Source organism: Cnephaeus nilssonii (genome assembly GCF_951640355.1).
Source record: "Cnephaeus nilssonii genome assembly, chromosome: 20".
NCBI classification, from domain to species: Eukaryota; Metazoa; Chordata; class Mammalia; order Chiroptera; family Vespertilionidae; genus Cnephaeus; species Cnephaeus nilssonii.
In genome coordinates, this window is record NC_137091.1 from 29,807,973 (window position 1) to 29,826,657 (window position 18,685).

General features: G+C 59.1%; 1 protein-coding gene across 12 annotated transcripts in view; it reads left to right on the forward strand.

The window, feature by feature from the left end:
• GSE1 (Gse1 coiled-coil protein) overlaps positions 1 to 18,685 on the forward strand; it is a 420,008-nt gene that overhangs the window by 349,068 nt on the left and 52,255 nt on the right. For 2 of the 12 annotated variants that reach the window (XM_079799735.1, XM_079799742.1), the window contains exon 1: positions 13,934 to 15,134. The exons of the other annotated variants lie outside the window; for them this stretch is intronic. In XM_079799735.1, coding sequence (XP_079655861.1) covers positions 15,128 to 15,134 — 7 coding nt within the window. In that variant the 5' untranslated portion in view covers positions 13,934 to 15,127. Of the gene's footprint in view, positions 1 to 13,933; positions 15,135 to 18,685 lie in introns of those variants that run through there. 12 annotated transcript variants of the gene reach the window in all.

Below are 18,685 nucleotides of genomic sequence, written 5' to 3' on the forward strand. Positions count from 1 at the left end.
GGGGGAGGTACATTCCCACAGCCAGACCCCCTCCCTCCCTCTCGCCCCCTACCCCTTCCCCTCCATTCTCTCTCTCCTTCCTGCTCCCCATCCTTCCTGTCCCCCTTCGCGTCCCCTCCCTCAGGCCCTTCTCCCCCCAGGGCTGCCCTGTGCCAGCTCCTGCCTGTGTGAATGTCTAATCTCCAATTTTATTCGCTGGGCTCTAGCCCATTTGCATAATCCACATAGTCACCCTGGTTTTAATTGCCCACAACTCTGCAGAAAGATCATGTGGTTAAGTGGTAAATCATAATTAGATAAATAATTGGTTTGGCCACAGCAAGCTGCTTTTGTTACACCTGCCATCTGCTGGACCCGTTTTTTCTTCTGGCCAGAACAATGCGGTTCTGATGACAGGGCATGCTGCTTCTCTCTTCTGGGGGGGGGGGGGGGGAAGGGGGGCTGGAGGAGGGGCCGGGCGGAGGGGGGTTGAATGGAGGGGCTCGGAAGCAGAGCCTGGAAAATTGCCCGGTTGCTGGGGTCCCACCTGGCCTGCGTGTATCTCTCTCCCTCTGCCTGAGCTGGTGCACCACACACTCGCCATTCATTACCCGGCTTGGTTAATGCATCAGAGTGGCAAATTTGACTTCTTTGCAGAAAAGGGAGGGAGGGAGGAGAGGGGCGTAGGGGAGGAAGGGAGCAGCAGGGGCTGCCCTAGACCTGGCCTGCCCGAGGCTTGTCCAGCGGCCCTGGCAGCCAGGGCAGGAGTCCGGCTGTGGAGGGCCTGGGCCCAGTCCCAGGGGGCTGGCGGGGCAGGTGGGCAGAGGTTAGAACCTTCAGATCTCCCTGCCCACCACAGTCAGCTCCTCCATCTGCTCTTCGCTGGAGGGGCCTTCATTATCCGCGTTCCCGGCCCCATCTGTGAACCCAGGAGGCTCCAGGGGACCTGGGGTGCGAGGCTGGCCAGGTTGCCTGGCTGGGGCCTTCTGCAGGGGCTCGCTCACTGCCTTTCACGTTTCTCTTCCACGGAGCCTCATCCCCTGGACCACCGGGGCGGCTGCAGCTTGTCCTTTGTTCGCTCGTTCCTGCATGCATTCACTCAGTCGTTCGGCAAACGAGAGAGTCCAGTCCAGAATTCATCCCTGGGAGTCAGACCTCGCTGTGTGGCAGGCTTCCTGACCTCTCCCAGGAATGGCCAGGGTGATTTACAACAGGCTGAAGACAGTGCAGCCCACCAGTGGCTGAGTGGGACACCAAACCCCCTCACGTGGACCCTGGCCCCCTCAGCCCTCTCACAGGATGACTGCAAAGGCTAGGGGGGGGGGGGTGTCCCAGCTCCTGGGCAACTCCCCCTAGAGAGGGATGCTCTGGGCTGGGGCAGCTCCCCATGCAGGGGAGGGGTGGCTTGGCTGGTCCCACTTGGGAGGTCTGTTCTTCCAAAAGTTCCCCCCACGCGGGCCCATTCGTGTGTGTCATGCCCACGTGAGATGTGGAGTGAGACGTGCCAGCGCAGCCACCTGCACCAAGATCCGTGGCAAAGCCGTGATGCTGATTGGGGTAACCTGGCAGTAGGTGGTGCCTCCGAGCCCCTCCCCACCCCTCCATCCTCCTACTCCCCTAATTATTTTTCTTGGATGTTGTGAATTAAATCTTCCAGTAACCACAGGGGACGTCTCTGGGTGAGGCCCGCTCACATCTCGTGTGCCGATAGAAGTTGTTAAATGAATAATGTTGACTTACGCTGGGGACCCAATTCTCTCTGAATATAATTCCCCTTCCAGTTACCCGGAGCTTCCTGAAGAAACTGTAAAATAATAAACACATCTCCATCAGAGGTTGGTAATGTGGCCACGAATTCTTTGGGGGAGAGAGGCAGGGAAGAAATAAATTAAAGCTAATTTTTAAAAGAGGATCATGCCACAAGTCAGGTGACAAAGCAAGCGGGTATAATGGGGAAAGGGCGAACCCCAGGGCCCCCCCTCAGTGGGGCTGTGGCCACCTGTTGTCAGTGTCGATTCCTGGGCTCCACCCCAACCTCCCCCCAAGTTAGAATGTTGGGTGATGGACATGGCGGGGCTGACACTCTGTTTTAATCAGGCGCTTCTTGTGGAGGCGGAGTTGGGGTTAATAGGAAGAGCAGTGGATGAGTCTTGAGAACTGGCCTCCTGTCCTCCTGTCCGAGATCTGTCCTGGCCAACTGACAGCCAGCGCTCGCATTTCCCTTCTCTGGCCAGCTCTCCATCTGAAAACCTGCCAGCAATGGGCGGAGGCGGCGGAGGAGGAGTTGGAGAAACACTTAGAGCACAGGTCCCTCCCTCCTTCCCTCTTCCTCCTCCTCTTCCTTCCTCTAAGAGCCCCGCCAGCCCTGGCCATCTGTGATGCTTACAGGCTTGTCACCTGTAAGACAGGTGAGCTTGTCGCCCCAGCCTGCGGGCAGGGCTCTGAGCCTCTCCTCTCTATAAAATAGTTTGTGGGGGGCGGTCCTCCCTCCTGTGACAGTGGTCTGGCTGGTGCTGGACAAGGCCCCCTCAGGAGCATCTGGAGCTGGGACCACGCCTGAGCTCCCCATTGCCGGGAGGGAGGGGCTCGGGTGTGTGGTAAGCGTGTCCTCCCCAGCTCTGTGCAGCTGCCAGAGAAACACGGGTCGCCTCCAAACAACAACACTGTGGCCTCCAGCAGGCCCTGCTGTTCATGCCACCTCCCCGTCGGATTATGAACAGATGGGGTCAGGCAGCGTGGGGACATTCCCAAGGTCATGAAGCAGTTTGCCCGCTGAGCCAGGAATAGAACTCCTGAGCTGGGCTGTGCTAACCCTGGGCTCAAATTGCTAGCCAGGCAGGTCTGTGCTGGAGGGGAGGGAGCCCGAGTCCTATACTATGTGGGCCAAGGGGAGGGGCTGGGAGCTGTTGGTGAAGGCCAGCCCAGAGCTTTCTTCTGTGTCACTGTCATTCCTGGGAGAGGAGACGGTTTTGAACTCTGGCTGAGAGGTTGGTGTTGAGTGGGGATGGCAAGTTCTGAGCTGGCAGGGATCTCGTGGCGTGCCTATGTGTTTCTCTTAAGAGCATCAGGGAGTCGTTAAAACAAAACAAAACAAAAACCCAGCATTTGTTTTCCTGGTGACTCTTTGCAGAATACTCGAGCTGCTCATTGGGGGAGGGGTTGGGGTGGCATCCCAGATGTAGGACTCTGTAAGGGCTGATGGGAAAAACCCACCCTCATCAGCTCCGAACGGCGCTCAAAAGGAGAGGCTCCAGCATGCGTTCCAGGCGCTTCCTGCATCCCGGTTTTGGCTGGATTGATTTGGGGGTAGGGGGATGCAGCAGCATTTGTTGCTAATGAAGGTTTGTGTCCTCCTAGGGGCTTCTGAATTTCATTTAGACCAATTCGGCAAGCCTTTAACTAAGGGCTTGTGACGGTCCAGAAATAAGCAAGGCTTGTTTCCTCTCCACCCGTGGCTGGGCCTCCTGAGTGCAGGGCAGAACGTAAAGAATGCTAAAGTCACCCCTTTCCCCCCATAGGAGGGGGAAGGCCAGCTTCCACCAGCAGGCTCAGCGCCACAGAGCCACATCCAGGAAGGCTGCCTGGAGGAGGTGGAATTTAGGCCAGGGCCTGAGTGGAAGAGGTATGCAGCAAACAAAGAAGGTTTGGGAAGGGTTGGGGAGCCTGCACCTGGGCATCAGGTACAGCCTGAGCAGAGATAAGGTAGGGAGGCTCTTAATCTAAATTAACCGGTCAAGGGAGGGTGGGAGGACACAGCAGAGCTGGGAAGGGTGGTCGGGGGCCCCGTGCGGCTAAGAGTTCAGCAGACACTTCTAGAATGGCCTGTGTGGGGGAGGTTAGAAATGGGGGGTGGCTGGTGCATGCGTTTGCAAGTCATGACAGGAAAAATGGGAGTGCAAGGACTTGAGGGGCGAAGGGGGAGCCTTCAAACAGGAGCGGAGCCTGTCCCCATTGGGAAGGAGGGACGGAGGGGAGCAGCCGCACCGAAAGGGACGCAGGAGGTGGTGCAGCCATTGGGGTCTGCCAGGTGTTGCAGACCTAAGGAAAATGAAGAGACAAGGTGGTGTGGAGGACACTGGACCTTTGGGGGCACCATCACAGTAGGACACAAGAGCCCAGGGCATGGCAGCAGAGGCTGGGCCTGCGGAGGGGCCTTTGGTGACAGGTAGGAGGCTGGAGCTCGGAGGAAGCTGCCACCCTGGTAGGAGGTGTCTCAGGATGGGGGCTCAGCAGACCGAGGCTAGAAGAGCCACACAGGGGAGAAAACGAAGGCCCTTCTGGGAGCAAGCAGGTAGAAATTGACAGAGGGGATGCACCCTACAGCAGCACCTCCAGTCTGACCTTCAACTTGGGGCCCTGCAGACAACAAAGAGGATCTTAAGGCAGCCAGCCAAAACCTCAGCACAAGAACTTCCAACAGTGAAAATGATGCTTTTAATGTAATCCTTCCTCCTTGATTATTTCCATTTGTGAGACCAAGTTCTAAAGACATAAATGCACTGAGAGCCGGCGTGAGTGGCTCCTCGAAGCCTGGTGAGCTAGAGGAGACCAGGTCCCCAAACTAATCCCTAGCCCCAGGCCCCGCCTGCTGGCCTTGCAGGGGGGCCAGGCCAGATGAGGGCCAGTCCTCTGCTCGCATCAGGGCTTGCTGGTCTGTGTGTTGCTTTTCCAGTCAGCGAGCCATGGAGGCAACTGGGATTTGATTGCCCAAGTGACAGTTGAGGATTTTAATGATAGGCAGTAGATATTTAATACAGACAGGTGTCAGGAGCGCAGCAAGGATGGGAGAGGGGCTCGGGACGGAGGGCAGAATTAGGATGCAGTTCTGGGGTGAGGATTCCTGGGTTCAGATGCCTGGCACACAGTAAGCACTCAGCCGACCCCAGCTGCTGCCAGGGCTGGCTACGTGGCACATGGCACCGAGGCGGTGGGTTGAAGGCAGGAGGAGAGGGGGTGAGAACGCCATGCAAATGTGTGCAAATCACAGGCCTGTATGGACGTGCATGCCTCAGGGCTCTTGGATACTTAAAGAACGCTGAAGGCTTTTCATCACGCAAAGAATATTGGGGGATGCGACACCCCCCCCCCAATAAGTTCCTGGGGATCCCTTCAAGTTTGTGTGGGTGTAAATGGAGACCCACGGGCCCTGGCCAGCCTGAGGTGCTCCAACATCGGGTCTCATGACTTTGCCCCAGCCCAGTCCCACCCAGATGTGTCCTGGACCTTGGGGTGACTTGCTGCCCCGGGCCTCTCTGGGTGCCCTTCTGGGCATGTGGCCCGTCTGTGGTGGCCTGGGTGGGGGTATGGGTACCCTGCCCTCTGAGCTGACTGACGGACCAGGAAGTCAGAGGAAAACCCCTCACCCAGCATGAGGGTGCCTGGTTAATTTTTACCAAGGAGGGCTGTTCCCTGTTGAGAAAGCCCCCCCAGATTTCTGTGTCCACAAAGCGTCCAGGCTCAGAGGCGGAAGTGTGCCCACTGTGGTGGTAGATGCGGGGTGGGGCTGTGGAGGCACTCTTGCCTTACCCCCCTAAGGGTTCACGTTGGCCTCCGGTCAGGGGTCCAGGGTCGGGGGCGCCCCTGCCATCCATGACTTCTAAGGGGCCTAGCTTCCCAGGGCCACCCCCTGCTCCCTCTCTGCTCCCCCAGGCCTGCCGAGGTCACAGCTGGCCTCTTTCCAGCTCAGTGGCCAGGTGGCAGGAGCCGGCTGCAGCCCTGCCCGGAGACAGGTGTGTGCCTTTCGGTGTCATGACCTCCAGCTGCTCCGTGCTCACAGGGGCAGGGCCTGGCCTCCCCCTGGAGCCAGAGAACTGTTGATGAGGGCAAAAATGGCCTGCAGCTTTGCGGGTGGGGACGCTGCGAACCCCCACCTGGAGGGCTCAGAGGTCAGGCCTACAGAGACAGCAGAGTGCATCTGTGTGAAGGAGTGGGAGGCCGAGCGTGGAAAATGCCCTGGAAGCAAAATTCGCTTGAACATGACTAGTTTCTCTCAAAGCGTTCCAGAGTCCGAAACGCAATGCGGTGTGAAGGGGGGTTTCCAGGGGACGCTGCTTGGGGCTGTCAGGGAAACTTCAGGCCCTGCCCCACCCCTCTGAGGATAAGCAGGGGCCTTCAGCTTGGATCTTTTAAAGATTTCAAAGTGCTCTGGTCTCATAGCCGTGACACAGCCCAGCCACCAATTTTTATTGATTTCAGAGAGGAAGGGAGCGGGAGAGATAGAAACATCAGTGATGAGAGAGAATCAATGATCGGCTGCCTCCTGCACGCCCCCTACTGGGGATCGAGCCCGCAACCTAGGCATGTGCCCTTGACAGGAATCAAACCCGGGACCCTTCATTCTGTAGGCTGATGCTCTATCCACTGAGCCAAACCAGCTAGGGCAGACTGGATTTTTTTTTAAAAAATTGAGGTGAAGTTCACATAACATGAAATTAACCATTTTAAAATGAATAACTCCGTGGTATTTCATTTTCACAATGCTGTACAACTGCCACCTCTATCTTGGTCCAAAACATGTTCTCACCCCAAAAGGAAACCCCATTAGTTAGTAGTCACTCCCCATTCCTTTCTCCCTGCAGCCCCTGGCAACCACTGATCTACTCTGTCTGTTCGCATTTATCTATTCTGTACTTTGCTGTGGATGGAATGATACAGTATGTGGTCTTTTTTTTTTTTTAATATATATTTTATTGATTTTTTTACAGAAAGGAAGGGAGAGGGATAGAGAGTTAGAAACATTAATGAGAGAGAAACATCCATCAGCTGCCTCCTGCACACCTCCTACTGGGGATGTGCCCGCAACCAAGGTACATGCCCTTGACCGGAATCGAACCTGGGATCCTTGAGTCTGCAGGACGACGCTCTATCCACTGAGCCAAACCGGCCAGGGCCAGTATGTGGTCTTTTGTCAGGCCTCTTTCTCTCAGCAGAGTCTCCAAGCTTCACCCATTCTGTAGCATGATCAGTATTTCCTTCCTTTTTATGGCTGAATAATGCTCCATTGCATGGATAGACTACCGGTTTTCTTAAATCCATTGTCAGTTGATGGATTGTGTCCACTTTGGGCGATTATGAATAATGCTGCCATGAACGTCCGTGTACATGGTCTTGTGTAGACCTATGTTTTCAGGCCTCACTGTTTGTCCATATTGGACTATGTATCAGGACTTCGGCCTTTTTAATGGCTGACTAATATCCCACAGTATGGATAGCCTTACATTTGTGTAGCCATTCATCCGTGGGGACATTCGGGTTGCTTGGATAATTTTTAAGACACATCTCTGAGCAGGAAGTCTGACTGGGTGTTGTCAACATTAAACTAAAGACACAAGCAAGAGACTGGGGCCTGCTGGAGCCTTCCCTTTGGCTCTCCTTCCCTCTCTCTCGGGCTACCCGGACCTGCAGGTGTTCAGCCAGTAGGACCAGAACGGGGCTCAGGTCAGTGCTGGCATGATTCTTGAAGTGCATGGGACTCGTGAGGGGACAGAAGGACATTCCTTCGAGGACATGTGAGAGCAAACCAGTTCAACCCCACCTCACGCCAGGCCCTGGCACCCCAGTGCTGACGGTGCGGACTGGCCTCCCTGCCCATCTGCTGTGGTGCTGATGAGTGCTTCCTCGTAAACCTTGTTATTTGCTGCTGCCCTCCCATCCATTTCCTCCTCACACCAAACAGAAGTAATTCTGTTGAGCTCCAACTTTGTTCCAGGCACTGTGCAAGGCTCTCTGTAGCCTATTACCTTGGGTAGTCCTCACTGAAAGAGGGCGGGGGTGTTGCTTACAGCTCAACAGCTGGCACAGCCAGGCGGTGGTCAGGCAGGCTCAGCCCAGGGGCCTGTCCTTAGTAGACCCTCTCCCCTCCACACAGTCCCTCCCAAATGCAGTGTGGGCTCTCAGAAGCCACGTTTTAAATTTGCTTTTTGGATGGTCATTGAATGAGGTTAATAGGCTGATGCCCAGGCCGTTTTGTTTAGGAAGAGATAGCGAGAAAGCCTGCTGAGGGTGTGGAAGTAGTTAAGTGGCTGGAGAGGGTGGTGCTATAGGGGGGAAGCGTGAGATGAAACTGAGGGTTTCACAGCTGATCTTGGCCTTGACCGCCAAGCTAGTTCCCTGGTGGGGACAGAAGTCTGAGAAGGAGAGAATGCCTGCTGTGACACTGGGGGAGAGGGGATGTTTCTGGCATGGTGTCTGCTTAGCTGACATTGTTGAACATTACACGTGTGCCCTTCGATTTTGGCCACTGTTCTCTACCACCCCCACCCCCACCCCCACCCCACCCTGGAATTTTCCACTCCTGCCCTGGAAGGCAGAGCTGGGAGTCCGCACCGGTTATCCCGCTCCGCTCCGCGCAGGCCCGCCCGGTAGGTGGGATTCTCGCTGAGGACTGTGAGTCCTCTGCGATTTCATAAAACCCTGCCAAAATAAGACCACTTAGGGACATATTCTCTGCTGACTTTACATCACAAATGTTGACAGTGGGGAAATTTAGCCAGGTTTCTCTCCAATATGAAAAATGGGACCTAGGCATGCGAGGAAATGAAAACCCGGCCCCCTCACCCCAGGGAGCAGTGTGGAGGCGGCGTCCTGAGAGCCCTGGAAAACCGGGAGACTTCTCCATTTCCTGCTCCGGACAGTGGGGTGGCGCTGACTATGGAAGAGGCTAAGGGTCGGGTCAAGGGAGTGGGGGCAGGCGCTGGGCCACTAGAGGTCAGCCAGGGGCCCCTTCCCTCCCGAAGCCAGCCGCCAGGGGGAGGGACAGATTGTGGAGCGGGGCCCGGGGCTCTGCCCAGGCAGCAGGGGGATGGGCAGGGGCTCAGCCAGGCCACCCCGAGGGTGCGGGGCCCTGATCCTCAAGCTCAGTTTGGAAAGATCTGGGGAACCCCTTCAGAACACCTGAGATCCCAAGTGGGTGGGGAGCTGGGGGGAGGGTGTGCTAGCGTCGGCCGACCGGAGTCCTGCATGGGTGGGGGTCACTGGTGGCAGAATGTCCAGAACTGCCATCCTCGGGGTCTCCTGTGCGGCCTCGCTGCCTTGAGGGACTGAGCACTCCCTCCCTCCACACTCTCCCAGCCTTGGCCTGGCCCTGCATTTAAAGTTTAAAGGTTTTAAATGCAAATATTTCTCTTTTATAGATGCCAGCTGTCTCCAGAGAGCACGTTTCCTCGCTGCTCAACTTTATTGTCCAATTAGCTTCCCGTATCAGGGTACTGGAGAGCCTGGGGGGCTGGGGCTGGGGGGGGCGCGGAGAGGGGGGTGGCTGACAGGGGAGGGAAGCCAAGGCCCCTGTGGTGGTTCCCGAGCTGGAAGCTGTCCCCCAGGGTGCCGTGCAGGGGCGGGTTGGGGAGCCCGGGTCCAAGGGGGGTGGGTGACGTCCCCCCCCAAGGTTGGGGGTATCTTTCAGATTCCAGTAGGAGAGGCAGGAGCTGGGGCAGGGGCAGTTAGTGGCAGGGGAATTCTTATTTAAAAAAAAAATAAAAGCAGCCGGCCTGGCACACACTGGCTTCCTTTTAGTGCCTCTGGTGTCTCCCTCCACCCCTCCCGCCAGCTTTCTAGCCGTGCTGCGGCTTCCCCATTCACCCAGGCTCGGCTCAGCGGTGCTCACAAAGCAAGGCAATTAGAATTGAAAATCTATGCAAAACAGCTGTTAACTGATTGTAAAGGAGTGCAGCTGGGCGCTGGGTGCAGCTTGGGAGCGGGGCTGAAAGGGCAGGAAGTGTTGGGGCGGCCCGGGGGTTAAGAGGCAAACGCCTGTGCCCTCATCCCAGGGATTGCCAGGCCTGAACCATGCCTGCTCCCCTGGAGGTGACCTTGGGTACTGGAGAGTGGCTGAGATGGTGTGGGTGCCCCCCCCGCCCCCCCCCCCCTGCGCCAGGCCTGGTGAGGGAGGGTCTCTGTTCTCCCCTCGGCCATGGTTCTTTCCCTCCATGTATCCATTCAGCAGTTCTGCGCTGGGCTGTGTCACGGCTATGAGACCAGAGCACCCACTAACTCACGGGGCTGGGTGGAACCTGGGGCTCTTAACAATCACAGCGAAGCCTGGACACTCCCCCGCGCAGCTTGTTGAACCCAGACAGTAGCTCAGTAGGGTGGCTTGGGAGTCCATTTCACATGCACGCACACACGCACACCATTATCTAAGACCCGTGGGACCCACTGCGCTGTGTGATCTCTATCTACGAGTGGGACTCTGCAGCTGGAGGAGATGAGTTCCAGAGGCGGGATGGGAAAAACCTTCTTGGAAGAGATAAGATTTAAGCCCAGCTTTGAAGAATGGAGAGGATTTCTGGGCCAGCGATAGCTGCTGGAAAAAAAAAAGAGGGCCCAGGAATATAAGTGGTGGGGGTTTGGCCTCTGGGCAGGAAGGAGGGCACTTGGGACCCGGGGGGAGGGAGGTACCCTTTGGATGTGGCTCCCCTGGGTGGGGCTGGTAGCCTTGGAGTGGGTGGACCACTCACAAAGAGGAGCTGTGCACATGTGGGGGTGCCAGGCTCTGAGTGATGGATCCCCACAATCCCCCAGAACGGGAGAATGATTTTCGGACACTAGGGCAGCTGCTGGAGATGTTCCCAAAAGAGGGTCTTAGACCTGAAAACGCTTTGAGACCTGTAACACCCCTACCAGGTCTATCTGCAGCAGGTCGTTAAGAGTCGCTGCCTGGTATAGGTGGATGGATAGTCAGGGCCTGGGTCGCGCGTGGCGCAAACGTGTGTGTCCTGGGCAAGTTAATGACCTTTTTCAGGTCTCCTCACTGGGCTTTGTAATGGAGGGCATGCCGGCCACCTTGCAGGGCCTCTGGGGATTAAGTGACCTGAGTTGAAGAGCCTAGGCACATGGCAGACGTTCGGTAAAGTGATCTTCCCTTCCTACCCTTCCTGGCGTCCAGGTCCCTGCCGCTGGTTTGCAGATCCAGGTGCTGAATGAAGTGGCTGAGGCCATGGTGAAGAGGTGACATGCAGTCCTTAGGTGCTAGGAACAGCTAGGGAGAGTGGAGAACAGATTGTGAGTCCTGCTAATCCCCAAAGGACGCAGAAGGATCAAGAGCAGGACTGCAGGATTCCCTTCCCTGGTGTCCAGGGCCCACCCACCTGCACTGGGACTCGGTGGGGGACAGTCACAGATAGTGTCTACTCCCCTCCTACGAACCTCACCTGGTTAGGTAGGGGCCCAGGTGGTGGTGGTGGTGGTGATGGGTTAAGTTGCCAAGTCACCTTTCTGTCTTTCTTGCTGCCTCTAAGTGCCCCACCTGTCAGCACCTCCTGCCTGCGTCTGTTGCCCTAGGCTTTTGGGGCATCAGAGGCCAACCTGGCACTTCTAGTTCTGTATCTGGGAAGGCTAGTGCCAACGGAGTCCACAGTTGTTGAGCAAACTACATGCCCTCCGTCTTGGTTGCAGGCCCCCCTAATCAGATCCTTTCTGGACATACATGCCAGAGGCCCCTTTTTCCGTTCCCAACCTAAGGGGGTAGGTGTAAGGGGCCTCCTGGGGCTTATCCTGAGGGCTTTCTCGTCATTTAGGACTTGTAGGTTTCACAGGTCCCAGGGCTCATGGAGGCGGGGCAGCATTTTTCAGGGATCCACCTGAGTTAGGTGCTCAGAGCCAGGTGAGGGCCTTTGGACGACTTCCTGCTCTAGGAGGCACAGTTCAGGTTGGTAGGGGTCTGGGGTGTGGGAAAGCAGGCACCAGCATCCTGCTGCCCCTGGCACAAAGGAAGCAGGACCCTGCTAAACAGGTGTCCCTGGTCCTGGAGTTGTCCCCACAGCCCCCGGTATGACTGGCCCCCCCAGCACCTTGCCCTTTCATCCAAAACCTTGTTGCTCTGTCAGGTTTCCAGGCAAATGGAAATGAGGGAGAAGGTCCAGGAGGGAGTGCTTTGCCCAGAAAAGGACTCAGGGCTAGCTGCAAGGTGGGAGCTGCTGAGGAGAGAGGAGAAGGAACATGCCTAGAGAGAAATGGAGGGCAGCCAGCCTGAGCCCCCAGTGGAGGGAAATTAGGAGTCAAGCTACAAACCTCGTTAGCAAGGAGCGCACGGGCTGCAGGGGAGCAATTCCCACCCTTGAACTCGGAGGCCGTGCTCCCGGATTACTAATTTCCTTGGGCCTGGCGCACAGACAGTGAGTGTCATCCATCTCCCCTGTGCCAGCCAGCCGGTGGCCGCCAGCATTTTCTGGGCAAGGCGCGCACACCCGGCTCGCTACTGCCCCCTAGCGGTCGCTTGGGGTTCCTGCAGCATCCCACTGCCTCTGTCGGCTGTGCTGGGTAGGGGAGATTCCAGGTGTTAGCAGCTCCAGGCACAGACCGCTCTCTGCGTACCCGTGCGCACGTGACCTTGAGCAACTCTAGGTCCTAATTTCCTCATCTGTGAAACGGGATCCGACCACCCGTCTCTCAATCCAGTGGAACCAGATGTCTACAGGGAAGGGAGGGATCTGCCAACTCCAGAAATTAGCTAAATGGTAACCCGCAGCGGCCCCCTCCCCACAAATTTGTTTGGCCAGTGGGGTCATCCTCAAACAGGTGGAAGAATCGACTCCGCTCCCTACCAAGGCCTCCCCAGGGATGAAAGGAACTAAGTGGGAGCGTTCTGTCCAGGTGAGGGGAGGTTGGGCCTAGGGTGTACTGACCTGGGGACAAGGCAAAGAGGAAACACCGGGCCAGGTGAGAGTTGTTCATTTGCATGTCACTCCCCTCCCCCCGCGGACTGTAGTCCTGGTGGGAGAGGATTGGAAACGACCCATGGGGTTTTAATTTTGTTTTTAAGGCCCTAGGCTAGCAGTTGGAATTGCCTCCCAACGTCTTCCTCCCATCCTCTCCACCCTCCCCTACACCCCCCTCGCTTGACTCCCCGCGGGGATGGAGGCACCCCTCCCCCCCGACTCTGGCCGCGGTGAATCTGCCGGCCACTGCAGGGTATAAATTACGGGAGGCCGCGCTGCGGAGACACCGTGTGGTGGGTAAATAAAAGTATCCGGAGAAGGCCAAGACCCAAAAGAGCGAGGTGGGTGGTGAAGGGGAAGCGCTCTTCCCGCGCCCTGCCAGGGCTGGCTGGAGCCCGCAGGTAGGAGCTAGTAACGGCCCCCCGAGTCCGGCCTCGAGAGTCCGTTTCCCTTTTCGTTTGTGGTCGGCCAGGAGCCTTGTGCAAGGCGCGAGTCCGACCGTGTGCGCCCCCACTCCCTAGTGCCCCAGCATGCACTTGGTCTAAGGTGTGGACCAGGAAAGTGGGCGGCTTGGGGGCGCCCCTCGCCCCCCAACGGGCACACCGGCGGGTTCTGCACCGCGCTGGCTTGGGCCCCAATGCTCCAGGCCCGCCAGCGTCATCGGAACAGATGGATGGGGGGTGGCAGGCGCCCAGCGCTCCCTCCCATCGCAATCCGGGCTGGCGCGGGGAGGGGGAGGGAGGGAGGGAGGGCGGAGAGCGGGGGTGGTTGGGCCCGCGGGGACGGCAGCGTGAGCCCCTGCCAAGTGCGGCGCGGGCATGTCCCGGGGCAGGTTTGGGGCTGGCAGAAGCGCGGGCTGGCACCGGGCGCGGAAAGTTGAAACCCGCAGCGCGGCGGCGCTTGGGCGGCCGCTGGGGGGGGGGGGGGGGGGGCGGGGGTGTACTTGTTTGTCTCCCCGCTTAAAAGTATGCAAGTTGTAGATTAGAGGGTTTTCAAAGGAGGAGACCCGGGGGCATCGGAGCATCGCTGAGAGCTTTGGACGCACTCGGGGTCAGAGCCCGGGGCGCTGGAATACGCCGAGGTCGGGGTCGTCGCGGGAAGTCTGCGGCATTAACCAGGCGCTTCCTGGAGACGCGGGGGGCGGAGGGGTTGGCTCCTGGCTCGCGGGCGGCGCTAGCCAACGGTGGGGGAGGGGCGGGGTCCAGGGATGGGGAGGCTGAGGCCCGCAGTCAGCCGCTGTGCCGCCTGTGGGTGCCTAGGAATTTCAGGACGCTCCCTGAGTCATTCCAGTCTGTCAAGTGCCGGGGTGAGGTAGGGTGCGGGGGTGCCAGGAATAGGGAGGTGCTGCGCTGGGGCCGGAGGCCCAGTGGGTCGTGCCAGTTTCTGGAGGCGGACGGCCTCGCCTCTGACCGCAACCCCAGCTACTTAATGATCTCTCTGGTTGAGCGGCGCCTCCTCCGTGGACTCTTCGGCCGCGAGGACATTGTGGCCTTCCCAAAAGTTACTTAGGAGGGGGAGGGGGGCCTGGCCGGTTACTCCAGTGGTTAGAGCGTGGACCCCCGCAGACCTAAGAGTCGCGGGTTCGATTCCCGGGCAAGGGCGCGTACCTCGCGGGTTCCCCAGCCCCGATGTTTCTCACTGCCCCTCCTCCCTCACTTCCACTTTCTCTAGAAATCAATGGAAAAAATACAATCGGATGAGGATTAAAAAAAAAAAAACAAAACAGGAGAGGGGGTAATTCCTAGAATTTTGGGAGGAAGGTGCAGAGGCCTAGTTCTTAACATTCAACCCTTTCATGGTGGGGCAACAAGGTCACGCATTTGGGGGGTGGGGGGAGGCGGAGGGATAAATGTCCACAGCCTATCTTGTGCCCCTCCCCCTGCCAACACGCCACGAAAGTCGCACTCCAGAGCATGTGAGTTTATCCGTTCGCCCACTGTACCAGGCACTGTTCTAGGCGCCGGGGAAGCCGTCACAAGACACGCGAGGGCTCTGCTCCAGTGGCGGGCTTGTTGGAAGTGACTGCTCCCTACTTTTGGAACCAAGTGGCTGGTCTTGGACACCTCTGAGCAGTCGGGCCAGGGGCTCCCGGGAACCTGAGGGGTGGCACTTCCCCCTACCTGCTGGTGTCCTCGGCTCACCTGGCCAGCCTGGTTAGGGAGGGGTGTGCGCCCGCGCGAGTGTACCCGGCGCCCGTCGGTGCGCGCGCGCGTGTGTTTGCGGCTGAAACCCGACACCTCCCGCTGGCTGAGGTCAGGGAGCCGGGAGCGAGCCTGTGGCCCGGGAGTGGGCGGCGTTGTGCTTGGGTGTGTCCTCGGCAGCCGCGACAGCAGCAGGTGTTTCTTGGCCTGGGCCCCGGAAGCTCCACCTCCCCAGCGGCCCGAGCCGCCGCCGCCGCCGCCGAGCAGCCCGGGGTGAGATAAGCAGTTTAGACAAACACTGGACGACGGTGGCTCCAGCATGTGTCAGCCGAGGCAGAGCTGCGGGGCCCTGGTATGAAAGGTGAGAGCAGCGTGCAGGGCAGGGGACGGGGGGGGGGGGCGGGGGCGGGGGTCTCCCCCTCCTCCCCACGTCCCCCAGCGTCTCCTCTCCAAGTTTGCGGGTTCCGCGGGGGTGGCCGCCAACGGCTCCCGGGCAACTTCCCCTGGAGTGTGAGCCTTGATAAGAGGGAGCGGGCGGGCAGGCGACCAGAGGCCCCCACCCGCCGCGGGTCGTAGCCTGGGCGGCCTGGCTCCAGGCGGGGACACGGGCCACCGCGGGGCGCGGGCTTGGTGGCCGCGTTCGGTGAGGGGCGCCTACGGGCGAGCGGGTAGCTGTGGGGGGCGGGAGGGCTCTGGGTGAGCTGTCGACACTCGGGAGCCAGAGTGAAAACTTTGCGGCTGCGGCGGGGGAGGGGACAAGGGGGGGGGGGGCCGCGGCAGGTGCTGACGGCGGCCGCGTGGGGGGATGCGGGGGGGTGGGGAGAGAAGCGGTTCGCCCGCTGGGGCCTCGCGGTTTAGGTTTTTGTCTGGCTCCCCTCCCCCTCCCCTTGGAGTGGGGAGACCGCCTGGAGGGCGGGACTGCAGCCTCCCGGGTCTCCGACCCCCGCGCCCTGCCTCCCTAGGGCGCGCCCGGGTCGGCCACTTTTCTCCTCCCTTCTCCCCGCCTCATTGGAGCGGTTCCCTGCCCCTTCCCTTCACGAAGATGGCTGCCCGGCCTCGGAGGTGGGAGGGTGATTGCATCCGCCGCCCCCCACTCGCACTGCCCTTTTTCCCTTCCCAGCCCTTCCTGCTCCGCCTGGATGCGCCTCCCCACCCCCAGCCCTCCCGGGCCGGCGGCTGTGCTGATGGGCGGCGAATGGCCCGACCGAGTGGAGCCGATTCAATTATATTGCAGCACCAGAGACACCTCCTCGGCCGCCCGCCTGCCTCTCCAGCAGGCTAATTAAATTCCCTTCGTGGAGGCGGGGCGGGCGTTGGTCTTGCCCTCCCACCTTCCCCTTCCGGCTCCCGCGCCCCTCCTCCTCCGGAGCTTCGGGTGGGGGGGGAAAGGGGATCACTTAGGCTCCAGGCTCAGGTCGTGGGGAAAAGGGTTCCTTGGATTGGGGGAAGGGATGCGCTCCACCCTCACTTAATGGGGCGGAGGGCCCTGGCCCCCTTCACGTGATGGGCTGGGGGCTGCTGGAGCGCCGCCCGTTCCGTTCTGAGGGCTGTGTGCCTGGCCCGGAGCACCTGCCGGCCCCCAGCTGGGTGGTGGAGACCAGCCGGTGTTGAGTGGATTTGGCTCTTGTTTGTCAACTAGCCTTTGTCTCCAGAGTGCGTCTAAACACACGAAACCCTTGTTAACCCCTGCAGTGCCTTCTCGGGGGCCCACACAGGTTAGGGTTTGGAAACAAAAAGCGGGACCCCCCGATGAGAAAAGGGGCGCCTTTTGTAAAGGCGCTGGAACAAAAGGCTTAGTGGACTCTGGGTGGGAACCTCCTGGCCTACGTCAGTTTCCAGAAGACTGGGATGGAGGGGCTGAAGGTCTTGGACACTGACATCGGTACCCCAGTTGGCTACTTGGGCCCTCTCCCCTGGGATTCTTAAAAGGCAAGGGGTGGGGGTTACATTGAAAGGGGGGGGGGGCGGTGAGCAGCCTGCCTCTGGACATCCCTCCATGTTACTTAAGCTTGGGGCACGCAAAGTGTGGCTCATCCTGTGTTTACGGGCCACCTCCACCCGAAGGGATGGCGGAACCTGAGGCACAGGCTGCCACCTGACTCAGCCGGCCACGCCACAGGTGAGGGGGCCCAGGGTGCGGGCTCCGACTGGCAGCTGTGTGTCATCCCAGCTGCTCTCTGCGCTGGGGAGTTGCCACCCCGCCCAGGACTAGGAAGCACCCAGGAGGCTGTCTCTACCAAAGCAACTACACTGATAAAGTCACAACGGCCTGAACCAGCGAAGCCCTGACCCGGTGGGGGGGGGGGGGGGGCCTGATGGCCTGTGTGGGGTTGGCTTTTGTCGCTTTGTCTGGAAGCAGGAGGCTGCAGCAAGGAGGGGAAAGGGGGCAGCTAGAACCAGCCAGAGTTTTGACACTTGGTGGTTTTCTTTCTGTGAGCCCTGGGGCGAGCAGCCAGGTGGGACCTGGGGCCAGCCCTGCCTTAGGCGGCCTGTCCTGGTTCCAGTCACAGTCATATCTGTGGGGCCAGGCTCTGAACAAGGCCAACAGGCTGTTCTCTACAGCACACGTCCTGACCTGCAGGCGACAGCTTTCAGAATCCTAGCTTGTCAGAGCTGAAAAGGGCTTATAGATCCCCCAGCTTGGTTTTCTAAAACTGCTGGTGACCACATCTTCCCAAACCCAGTTAAGCCAGAGGGGGTGTTCTCAACGCTCCCCAGGTGATTCTAATGCACAGACTGGGCCTAGAACCAGTCCCCTGACAGATGAGCAAACTGAGGCCCAGGCGCGTGGGGGCCAGCACCAGAGCGCACAGCAAGAATTGGGCTCCTTTGGGAGCTCCAGTGGCCCTTGCAAAACTGTCCGCTCGGGCAGTGCTCTAGCTGCCAATGACTTCCCTGTCTCGGGGAAGTTCGGGGGCTACACACAGGTCGAAGAGAGCCTTGTGGTTTCAGAGGAGAAGCCGCCTGCCCCTGTGCTCAGCACGTCTGGCCAGATGAACCAGAGCAGAGTCTATAGAGCACCTCTCTGTGGCCAACCTGTGTCCTGCACCTCCAAGCTAGAGACCTCCCCAGCCCTCTGAGGTGCCCGCCTTCCCCTGCTCTGCCAGAGGAGGGGCCTCTGGGTCCTGGCCCCTACTTAAGGGGTGGGTGCTGACAGCTCCTACCTACTTTGCCAAAAGAACGAAGGCGAGCAAGACGGTGAGCAAGACGTGGCTGCTGCCTCTCTCCTTGCCCCAGGAACTCGTAGGGGCTTGTGGAGTCAGCTAGCAAGGCCGGTTTTTCCTGGCCCGTTCTGAAGGCTTGGAATTCCCAGCCTGGGTTACTTGAAGTCCACACCAGGCTGGGGTTGGGTGGTAGCACGTTAATTGCCTCTGTTATGGCAACACAGCAGTCTCCAAGCCACAGGGCTGCGTGAGGCCACCTGCCCCCTCCCCTGGTTCTAGGAGAGCTGTGTTTTTAACCTGCAAGGATCCACATTTGGGGTGACATTTCAGTGTGGTCACTGCGCTGCGGACCACCCTTCTAGCTTGGATTTCTCCCCTCTTGAGGAGAGCGTGTGGGTCTCTGAGCTGCTGGCTCCACTTCCCCACGCCGGTCTTTCTCCCCAGCCGAGGCCCCAGGCGGGGGGTGACGTTTCAGAGTGTTCTTGTCGGTGAGAATTGATCGAGTGCCTCCTAGGAACCCACTCTGCACTGGCTGCTGGGGGGTGTACAGGCTGATAACACAGGAGCGTGTCCAGGGTGGTCCTTTGCACACCTGCCAGCACGGTCCTGGGGCACTTTAATCTCCGGTCTGCAGCTTCTGCCCCCACCAGCCTTTTCCGCTTGCGCCTGCCGGGTGAAACCACAGGCCTTCAGACTCTTGATCCTGGACATGTCTTTGCCCAAGCTGCTCCTCTATCTGGAATTTTCC